Here is a 10,668-nt window from a genome sequence, read left to right on the forward strand (position 1 = left end):
TGAGCACCCATGGGTGTGATCCAGAGCAAGAGCCACCCCCAGCTCCAGGGCTCACCCCAACCTCCCCATAGCGCTGGATCCCCACACCCCATGGGACGGAGGTGCCCTGGGGTGGGGACTACGGGGATGGGGTGTCCCGGGGGGTGTATGGGGGGGTTTGGGTGCTCCAGGCTGGGTGGGAGCAGAGGGCTCCAGGACTCACCTCCCGGTTGCAGAGCAGCAGCTTGTGGAGTGGCTCCAGCCCAGCCCAGCGCCCGGTGCAGCCCCCGGAGGGGCGGGTGAACGGAGGGGCCCTCCCCTCAGGGCACGGTGCCCGCTCGCACGCAGGGAAACTGAGGCACGATGCACAGCAGGGAGCCGGGAAGCTGCCCCTGGCCCCTCGGAGCGGCTGCGGCCACGCTCCTGCCCTGTCCTGATGGCAGCTTGGAGCAGGAACAAGCAGGGAAAAACCCTCGCAGCCCAAAGCAAACAAAGGGAGCTTCCTCCCCCAGGGGCTGCGGGAAACAGCGAGAGACCCACGGCCAGTCCTGCCACAGGGAACACACCACCCAGGGGCATGGTTGTTGCCCCCCATCAGCAGGGGGATGAGGAGCCCATGGGATGGACAAAGGAGGCTCCTAACCTACAAAATACATCTTTATTACAAATATAATCAGTCATTAATCACACAGAGGGATGCAGCAAGAGAGGGTGCTCACACCAGCATGGGAAGGAAAGGAAAGCAAGGCAAGGCCAGGGGAGCAAACCTGGGACAGGGCCAGGGCAGCAGTGGCAAAAGGGGCAGTGTTATTGCTTAGGAAGGGGCCTCACAGGGCTGCTGTGATTGCATAGATGGGGTGTCCCCTCCAACTCTGTCAGAGCCAGGAGGGAGCGCAGTGGGGATAGCCCCACATAACACTGGTTAAGGGCTTCAATGGCCCAGGGAGGTGCCAGCACCCCATCGCCTGCAAGGTGTGCGCGGGGGGGAGGAAGCACATCCGCACTCATCCTCAGCCCAGGGAGCATGAGGCAGGGGGACAGGGAGGCTGATCCCGGCCTCTGCCAGGACGCAGCAGCAGTGGGGAGCAGGGCGATGTGCAGGGCACCACATGGACTTTGAGGCTTCTCCTGAGCGCCGGAGCTGAGCCATGTCTCCACTGGGGGTTTTTTTGGTATCCACAGGGAATTTAAGACAAGGCAGAGGCAGATCCCACCCAGCCAGAGCCCTCTGGTGTCTTTGGTAAGAGGAGGAGCCGGTCGCTCCTCGCCGCAGCCTGGCTGCGGGCACGGGCTGAGCACGCAGGTACTGCTGGGACAGGTCCGAAGGTCCTCTCGTGCACCTCAACCCTCACAGGCACCTGCACACGAGACAGACCTTTTGCTCTGTCCCCACCCCGCAGGCAGGAGACGCTCCCAGTAGAGCTCGGAGGTGCTGGGGCAGGAAGAGGGGCTCCTCCATGGCAGGAGCAGTTCTGCCCCTCACCTCCATGTAGGGCAGCCGACCTCAATCAGCATCGAGGTGGTTGTGGGGCACGGAGTTACACGTGTGATTCCTGTCAAGGGAGTCCTCCTCCTCCTCCTCCTCATCATCCTCATCCTCCTTGAAGAGCTGGTCCTCAAGGAAGATGCCGCCGAGGCCGTACTCCCGCTCGTGGACAGAGACCTCGTCGTGGGTGACGTGACAGGCACCAGCCACAAAGTCAGCAAACCTGGCCAGAAGTCCCAAAGAAACACGTTATGTACATGTGTTGTGCATATGTGTTGTGCACACATGCCCAGCGGCCTCCTGCGAGGCTCTGGCACACCAGGAGCTGGGCTGAAGCCTTTTGGTGCCAGGACCAAGCGTTATCTGTCCTTCCCCTGTGGCACCACCCCTGCTCCCAACACACCACAGACCTTTTGTGCCTCCATCTCCCTATCTCTAACGCCAGGAATGTCAGCACGGAACGAGCCTGGGCTTTCAGAAGCACACAGAGACCCAGGCTGGCCACCCCTGCGCCAGGGCACGGTACCTCTTGGGAGCCTGGATGCGGGACACCGCAGTCCAGGCAGAGAAATCCGGGCTCCTGCAGTAGCTCCGAAGCTCCTCAAGGGCTTTGCGGGTCTCCACCTCGCCCTGGACCCGGAATTCCTCCTCTGTGAGCAGGCGCGGGGGGCTCGGCCCAAGCCGGGCGCTCTGCACCCTCCTGCCAACAGAGCAGCAGCACTCACTGCCCAGCCAGCAGGGTCAGAGCTGCTGCTGGGTCCCTCTGGCCTCTGCTCCGAGGCACCAACCCCAGGGAAACGGGACACAACCCTTCTGGGATATCCACCCCCTGGTTCTGTGCCATAGACACCATCCAGCAGCTCATCCAGGCCTGGCAAGAGCAGGGAACGGGGAGCAGCTTGCAGCCCTCACCTATAGGCAGCGAAGGCCCAGCGCAGGGGGTACTCCAGGTTCTTGGTGCAGATGGCGATGAGCACCAAGGCCAAGGCGATGGGGTGGATCTGGATGCCTGAGTACATCAGTAAGAGGCCCAGGAGCTGCAGAGCCCAGGAGAGGAGGTTGATGCTGCGCTCATTCTCCAACGGGCCGTACCGGTAGCAGATGCCGAAGCTCACGAAGCCCATGAGCAGCAGGTAACCTGTGGGAAAGTAAGAGGGAGCAGAGGCTCAGCCTGGCTGAAGGAGCTGGTCATCTGCAAGGGTTGCAGTTAAACCTGACCCCAGAGCCCACGAGGAGCAGGAGCTGCAGCACCGAGCGGGCAGGAAACCAGCATTTTATCATAGACTCATAGAATGGGTTGGGTTGGAAAGGACCTTAAAGCTCATCCAGTTCCAATCCCCTGCCATGGGCAGGAACACCTCGCTCCACACCATGTCACCCAAGGCTCCGTCCAACCTGGCCTTGAACACTGCCAGGGATGGAGCATTCACCACGTCTCTGGGCACCCTGTGCCAGCGCCTCAGCACCCTCACAGGGAAGAGCTTCTTCCTTATCTCCAACCTGAACTTCCCCTCTTTCAGTCTGAACCCATCACCCCTTGTTCTATCACTCCAATCCCTGATGAAGGTCCCTCTCCAGCATCCTTGTAGCCCCCTTCAGACCCTGGAAGCTGCTCTGAGGTCTCCACGCAGCTTCTCTTCTCCAGCCCCAATGTTCTCAGCCTGGCTCCATACGGGAGCTGCTCCAGCCCCTGCTCATCCTCGTGGCCTCCTCTGGGTTTGCTCCAACAGCTCCATGTCCTTATGTTGGGGACACCAGAGCTGCACACAGTGCTGCAAGTGGGGTCTCCCCCGAGCAGAGCAGAGGGGCAGGATCCTCCCCATGACCTGCTGCTCACACTGCTTTTGATGCGGCCCAGGTAACCAGCACGCTGCAGCTCCAGCAGGAAACTGAAGCAGTGAGTCCCAAGGGCTCACGCTTACCCAGGAGGTACTGCCAGTAGGTCTTGCAGATCTCCCGCAGGTTCTTGAAGACCAACTGAAGCAGGTACAGGGAAAAGGACCAGCCTCCTACCAGCAGGAAGTAAACATGGTTTTTCTAGGAGAGGAGATGGGAGATTCAAGAGAGGCAACGGGCAGCCATGGGCTACCTTCCCCCCAGCTCCTGAGCCCTGCTCCATGCAAAGCCAGCTCCCCAAACCTGCCCCCCAAAGCCCCGTACTCCAGCTCCCTCACCAGAACATCCATACAAGCGTGGAAAGGGCAACTGCTGCGAGGTCTCTCCCCCCCAACCCTCACCTTGGGCAGGACCTTGGACACCATGTAGATGAGGATGAGCAGGGAGGCCAGCAAGCCAAAGCTGATCCCGGCCGAGTAGAAGAAGAGTTGGCTCCTGCAGAGATCACATGAGGTGTTTTACAGCTCATGGGTGCCTGTGTGCACAAGCACACCCAGGCACTGCCACCCAACCCTCCTCGTCGCCAGGTCACTCACCTGCTCAGCATGTCCCCGCAGAAGAACAACAAAAGGCCCAGGAAAAACACCAGGAACAGCTTTGGGTCAAAGCCTGGAAAGAGAATGCGTCCAGATGGAGAACACCCATGGAGAGTCCCATGGGTGCAGTTACAGGGACAGGGAAGGGGCAGCACCACAGGCAACCCCCTGACCAGAGCCCAAAGTTTATCCCCCATGGATGAAGACACGCTTCTCTTTGCAGGCCCATTGTCCGGCCCTGCTGCCCCTCAACACACAAGCTCACGTCCTCACTGCCCCCTCCAAAGCCCCCCCACCACGGAGGGGCCGTACGTCGGAAGAGGACGACGCAGTACATGGTGCCGTCCTCCAGCAGCTCCACTTTGAGGCAGGTTTTCTTGCTGTAGAGATCCACGTCGATGCTGGTGTCGTTCAGCTTCTCCTTTAGGAAGGACGAAAGGAAACTCCACAGCCTGGACTCGCCCAGCTCCTCCTCGCTGTCCACTTGGGTGACTCGGATCATGCGGCTGCTGTTCACCCGGATCTGCGCACGGGAAGGGAAGCCAAGAGGGACCCAAAGGACCACCCAAAGGTCCTTCCTCCTCCTCTTCCTCCTCCTCTCACCTGCATCCTGGTCCAGATCTCGTGCCACTGCGGGTTGTGCGTGTTGGTGTAGCAGAAGTGACGAGGAGCCGACTGATGGTACGTGTGTCCCTCCAGGAGCGAGATCACCGGGGTCCCGGCACCTGCGGAGCACAGAGCGGAGGGGTCCCGCAGCGCATCCTCCGCCTCAACCCCCCCACCCCAAAACAACGGGACAACCCCGCTCCGGAGGCGCCAGACCGGCGCAGACCCGGCCCCTGCTCCCGCTGCAGAGCCCCCCCCCGGTGCCGCCGGTGCCCACGTACCTGCCCCCCCCGCCCCAGCAGCAGCAGCAGCAGCGGCGGCACCAACGCGCCCCAAAGCCGCCGCCGCCGCCGCCCCGGGGCCGGTTTCATCCCTCCCGCCGCAGCCGCGCCGACACCATCCGCTTCCGCCGCTCCGCCTGGCAACGGCCGCCGAGGGGCAAGCGGCAGCCAATGAGAGCGCGGGGCTAGCGCGGCGTCATCGCCGAGTGAAGGCTGAGCAAGCCTATCGGAAGGCAGCTTGGCTTATCAGCCTATCAGGAGGCAGCCGCGGTGCCGCCCTAGCCTGCCGTTGTGACCAACCAGACGGGCGGTTCGAGCCCACCCCGTAGCAACCGCCGATCCCGCCTTAGGAACGGCTGTGACAGACGCACCCCTCAGCCAATCAGAGCGCACGCCCACCTGATTGACAGGCCCCTCCTCCTATAAGGAGGGGTTGTTTTTGTGCGGGAGGGTCACGCGTGGGGGGCGCTATGTCCCGCCCCTCAGCCCCCGCACCGGGCAGCGTGCGGGGTGGGGTGGGGGGGGACCGGGGCCGCGGCGGCTCCTGCGGGGCCGGCGGCTCCGTGTCCCGCTCTACGGCACGGCGCGGGGGGGGGAGCGATGTGCGGGGTTCCGCAGCCCCGCGGGGGTCCCTCCCCATGGGCTGCGGGCGCCAGGACGGCGGGTGCGGCGGCCGCCCGTAGGCGGGGAGCGGGCTCGGGCTGCCCCCCCCCCCCCCCTCCCCGGGCCGTGGGCGGCGGAGCCGGGAAGTGGCGGGGCTGTAGGCGGAGGATGTGCGTCAGCCGGGGGCAGCGCCGGGCCTGGGAGCGGCCCCGCCGAGCCGGACGCCCGGTTGCGGGGAGGGGGCAGCCGGTGTGTGAGAGGGGGTACGGATGCGGCAGGACCCTCAATTATGGCGGGGCCGTGAGACCCGGCTGCCCCCGGGCAGGACCGCGCAGGGGCAGCTGGAGCCATGCCCGGGCGCGGTATAAATAGCGCCGTGACACGCAGAACCGGGGCGCGGGACGTGACCTCCCCCCCCTCCCCGCAAGCCCGGAGTGGTGGTGGTGGAGGGGGACGAGGCTTCAGCGTGTTCCCCCCCCCCCCCCGCCACCCGAGGGGTCAGCTCCCTCCGCGCCCCGTCTCTGCTGCGCTGTGGGGTGTTTACCCTGAAGCCTATCGATGGCAGCCTGCCGGGGCCTGGGGGGCTGAGGCACGAAGTGCCCGAGCTCCCGGGGCAACGCCGGGATAACGGGCACAGCGGTGCTGCAGGAACCACCGATGCTGCGAGCGCAGCCCCTTGGCCCTGGGGTCTGCACCGAGTGCTGGCAGCCCCCCCGCCCCCGAGCACCGGCTCCCCGCGACCCCCGACCCGTGTCCCCTCCGCCCGGCGCCGCCTCGGGGCGGGGGGGGTGTGTGTGTGTGTCCTTCCCCGCTCGGTTCCCCGGTGCCACCGTGCGGGGCGCCTCTCCCCGGTACCCCCCGGTACCCGGGGCGGGAGGCGCAGCGGCCCCGGGAGCGGGGGGGTCCCGTTTCCCCCGCCCGCTGCTGCCTCCCCCCGCCGCGGCCGCCCGCGCTGTGCTCGGCGGGGGAGGCAGCCGCGGGATCCGCCCCCGGGGCCTCCCACGCCGCGGCGCTGCCGGGGCCGCTGCTATTTCACGGTACCGCCCGTGTGGGCGGCGCGCAGAAGCGGCGCGGCGCGGCGGAGCGAGCGCGCCCGGCCCGGCCGCGGGACCCCCGAGCCCCGGGACCCCCCGGCCCCGCCGTCCCCGGAGCTCCCGCTGCTTCCCCCCCGTCTCGCTCCCCGCTCCCTCGGCGGCCGCGCACGGGGCGGGCGTAGCGGCCGGGAGGCGGCTCCAAGCCGGCGGTGAGCGACCGAGGAGCGCGGGGGGGGGGGGGGGGAAACGGCGGGAGGGGCCGGGGGGGCCGGGGCACCGGTGTTGAGGGGCACGGAGCAGACCGGGACCCGGGGAAGGGCGGCCCCTGCAGGAGCGGGGACTCGCGCTGCGCCGTCGGGGATGGGGAGGGCTGGGGCAGCCCCAGGAGCGTGTCCGGCCCCATGGGGGGCTCTGGGAGATGTGGGGCTGCTGATGGGGGGGGGCCCACTCGTGTCTCTGCTGTGTATGAGGGAGCTGTGGCCATGGGGTCCGACCCAGCCTGGGTGCCCCGTGGGGCTTGGGGACCCTGGCGCACCCCCTGTCGCCCTGTCCTCCCCGGGCGCTGCACACCAAGCCAAAGGGTGGGGAGGGGGCTTCTCCGTCGTGCCCGTCGTGACCCGTGGGTCCCGCAGGCGCGATCGCCATGGCCCTGCCCCGCACGCTGGGGGAGCTGCAGCTGTACCGGGTGCTGCAACGCGCCAACCTGCTGGGCTACTACGAGACCTTCATCCAGCAAGGGGGGGACGACGTGCAGCAGCTCTGCGAGGCGGGCGAGGAGGAGTTCCTGGAGATCATGGCGCTGGTGGGCATGGCCACCAAACCCCTGCACGTCCGCCGCCTCCAGAAGGCCCTGCGTGAGTGGGCCTCCAACCCGGGGCTCTTCAGCCAGCCCGTCTCGGCCGTGCCCGTCAGCAGCATCCCCCTCTTCAAGCTCTCTGAGGCGGGCGGGCGCAAGGCGCTCAGCAATGGCCATGCCAGCCCCGGCGAGGCTGTGGGCAAGGGGGGCAGCAGCACTGGGACACCCCCAGCCCGGAGCCCCACAGAGCCGGGGGAGAAGCTGTCACCATCAGCGGTGCCGCCGTGGCCAGGGAGGAGCACCCCTGAGTCGGAGGGCGGTGGGGATGAGGAGCCAGGGGGTCCCCCCTTCTCCCCGGGCGGGAGCGGCGGTGAGCAGCCGATGGGTACCGAGGTGCTGGAGCCGGAGCTGGCGCGGACAGTGGCAGAGAGCGTGGAGCGGCTGCTGCAGAACTACCCCCGTGGCGGCGAGGCTGAGCTGCGGGCGCTCATGAAGCTCAACAAGAAGCTGGCCAAGGCTGTGGGACACATCTTCCAGCTGGAGGATGGCGACCGGCACAAGGAGGAGGAGATCCGCCGGCACAGCGCGATCTATGGCCGCGGCGAGGCCCGGCGCCGCGAGGGCAAGCAGCTCACCCTGCACGAGGTGTGTGGCGTGGAGGTGCCAGGGTTGGTTGGGGTGGGACATGGGGTCTGCTGGGTCAGACACTGCCTCTGCCGTGGGGTCCTATGGGTTCCACCCCCCCCTCACGCATCGTCTCTGCCCCGCAGCTCATCATCAACGAGGCGGCCGCCCAGTTCTGCCTGCGGGACAACTCGCTGCTGCTGCGGCGCGTCGAGCTCTTCTCCCTCTCACGGCAGGTTGCGCGGGAGAGCACCTACATGTCCTCGCTCAAGGTTTCCAGGTGAGCCCAGACCTGGCAAACCCCCTGTCACAGACCGGGGGGGGTGGGGGGGCTTCGCTGTCACCCCCTCTATGTGCCCCACAGCCCAGTGCTTCTCAATGCGAACGGGACCCAAGTTCCCTTTTCCCTCACGCGGGCTGTTTTCTGCCTGACCTCGGACTTAGGGGAGGCGGAGTATGGCTGGAATTCCGGGGGGGGGAGTGTGATGATGCTGCTGGGGGTGCCCCATTCGTCGCCCCCCCCCTTCTCCTTTCCCCTCTGTGTGTGCTGTGGCCGCGCTGCCCTTTCCCTTCGCTCCCCCCTTGTGCCACCCCCGGCTCCATCTGTGCCAAAGCCCCGATGCCGTGGCACCGCCCTGCCCGGCCCACGCTCACCGCGGCGGCTGGCGCTGCCCGCAGCGTGTCGCGGGGCCCCTGCGCGGTCACCCCACGCCTGACGCAGCCCCTTCGTTCCCCCCCCCCCTCCTCCCCTCCTCGTGCAGGGCACATCCCGAGGACAGCGGAGCCACCGCGGCCAAGCGGCTGAAGCAGGAGGTGGGTCCGTACCCATCGGTGCCGGCGCTCACCGATGCTGCCACAAGGGGATGCGGGGGGGTTGTGGTGGTGGTGGTGGCTGTGGGGCTGGTGCTGTGTGTGCAGCCGGGGGGGGGGGCACCCGGCATGGAGCCATCCCTCCCCTTAGTGGGATGGGGCCCATCCCCGGTGCCCTGCGCTCACTGCGCGCTCCCGGCAGGCGGGAGAGCAGAGCCGCCCCGAGCTGCTGCCGCTGCCGGTGGGGCCGGAGGCGCCCGGGGCCATGTACCGAGCCGGGCTGGAGGAGGACGCCGCCAGCCTCTCCGGGGAGAGCCTCGACGGCCACTTGCAGGGTGAGTTGGGGACCCCTCCATGGACAGCGGCCGGACCCCTCCCCGCCCCGTCCGGTAACCCCAACTCTCGCCCTTCTCTCCGCAGTGGCGGGGGCCTGTCCCCGGCTGACGCCGCCGCCCGGTGCAGCCCCCGACGTGCCCCTCGGGCTCCCCCCGCACGGGCTCTGGAGTCGCCACATCCTGCAGCAGACGCTGATGGACGAGGGGCTGCGCTTGGCCCGCCTGGTCTCACACGATCGTGTGGGGCGGCTCAGCCCCTGCCTGCCCGGGAAGCCCTCGGCACCCGGTGAGCCCCCGCGGGGTGACGGCGGCGGCGGGGGGGGGGGGGCAGCTGCCTATTCCCTATGGAAGCAGCGACCTGATGCCTCTCTCCCCCCATTCTTCCCACAGAGTTCGAGGACGGGCTGGCAGAACGGGGTCCTCCGGCCCCCCCCGACCCCCCCCGCGGCACCATCAAGGTGGAGCAGGAGACCAGCCGGCAGTGAGGCCCCTGCAGCCCCCCCCCCCCATCATTAACGAAGCAATAACGTGCTGGGGGACGGGTGCCGGCGGTGCTCCGGGTGCGGGGGCCTGGCCACAGCCCCCCCCCCCTTCCCCAGGGCCCCATCCCCTCCCGCACCGACGCTCTGGTTACCTCAGCCGCGGCGGGATGCGCCCCCCCCTCCCCGCCCCGCAGCAGCAATACCCTCGTCCCGCCAGGCTCTGAGCCCCCCCCCCCGGGGCTGGGGGGAGCCCTCGATGGACTCGAAGCTGCTGTACAGCCCCCTTCGGCTCACCCCTTGTGCTGACCGTCCCGTCCCTTCCCCCGGGTCCCTTCGGGCAGGCAACCCGTGCCCCCCCCCCCATCACCGCGCACGAGCCACGTGCAGCACCGTGTGCTCCCGCATCAGCGCCGCCACCCCCCCCCCCCCCGGCAGCACCCCCGCAGCACCCGCCACCCACCTCCCTGCAGCACGCACCACACACGCGTTGTGACCCCCCCTTCCCGCTCCCCCCCCGCACACCCGTTGTGACCCCCCCCCCCGCAGCACTGCATCACCCACGTGCAGCGTTTCAGCTCTAAATCCCCCCCCCCCCGCAGCTTAACCGCACCCCCCACGGCACCCCCCCCCCCATTACCTGCGTGTGCTGGTCCCTGTGTTGCGGGGTCACGAGTGTTGTGGGTGTCACACATGTTGCGGGGGTCACACGTGTTGCAGGTGTCACGCGTTGCGGGGGTCACGCGTGTTGTGGGTGTCACACATGTTGCAGGGGTCACGCGTGTTGTGGGTGTCACGCATGCTGCGAGGGTCACTCGTGTTTTGGGGGTCACGCGTGCTGCGGGGGTCACGCGTGTGCACCCCCTCCCCGCACGATGCGGGTGGCGTTTGACGGGCACTGGGGTGGTGCTGCCCCCCCCCCCCCAGCCCCTCGGGCTCTCTCCTGCCCCTTGCCCATGTTTCCATAAGCTGTGCCCAGCCCCAGGGTCCCCGTGTCCCTGTTTGTGTGTCCCCCCCCCCTTAGGACTGTGTGGTGTCTTTTTAGAGCATTAGCAGCAACTCTTCCTTTGTAACGTGTACAGTAGATTATTTATTTTGTTATTTTGGAATAAAACTTTATTTTATGGCTTATGTTCCTGCCCCCCCCCGCACCCCCCTACCCCCCCCCTCCGACTCCCCACCGCAGCCCTACTCCAGGCTGGG

General features: G+C 67.5%; 2 protein-coding genes across 2 annotated transcripts; one reads left to right on the forward strand and one right to left on the reverse strand.

Moving 5' to 3' along the window:
- Nucleotides 1–620: 620 nt before the first annotated feature.
- On the reverse strand, nt 621–5,424 carry NEMP1 (nuclear envelope integral membrane protein 1). Its single transcript, XM_030510302.1, has 9 exons — nt 5,280–5,424; nt 4,501–4,622; nt 4,210–4,420; nt 3,898–3,970; nt 3,703–3,796; nt 3,388–3,502; nt 2,378–2,603; nt 1,992–2,165; nt 621–1,688 (listed from the first exon to the last, which is right to left on the reverse strand). Exons 1-9 carry the CDS (start codon nt 5,422–5,424, stop codon nt 1,484–1,486), a joined length of 1,365 nt encoding a protein of 454 aa, XP_030366162.1. The 3' UTR covers nt 621–1,483.
- Nucleotides 5,425–6,491: 1,067 nt separating this feature from the next.
- On the forward strand, nt 6,492–10,596 carry NAB2 (NGFI-A binding protein 2). The gene is made up of 7 exons (XM_030510562.1): nt 6,492–6,630; nt 7,054–7,862; nt 7,988–8,121; nt 8,603–8,654; nt 8,854–8,986; nt 9,072–9,272; nt 9,377–10,596. Exons 2-7 carry the CDS (start codon nt 7,065–7,067, stop codon nt 9,469–9,471), a joined length of 1,413 nt encoding a protein of 470 aa, XP_030366422.1. The 5' UTR covers nt 6,492–6,630; nt 7,054–7,064; the 3' UTR covers nt 9,472–10,596.
- The last annotated feature ends 72 nt before the right edge of the window (nt 10,597–10,668 follow it).

Source organism: Strigops habroptila, chromosome 23 (genome assembly GCF_004027225.2).
Source record: "Strigops habroptila isolate Jane chromosome 23, bStrHab1.2.pri, whole genome shotgun sequence".
NCBI lineage: Eukaryota > Metazoa > Chordata > Aves > Psittaciformes > Psittacidae > Strigops > Strigops habroptila.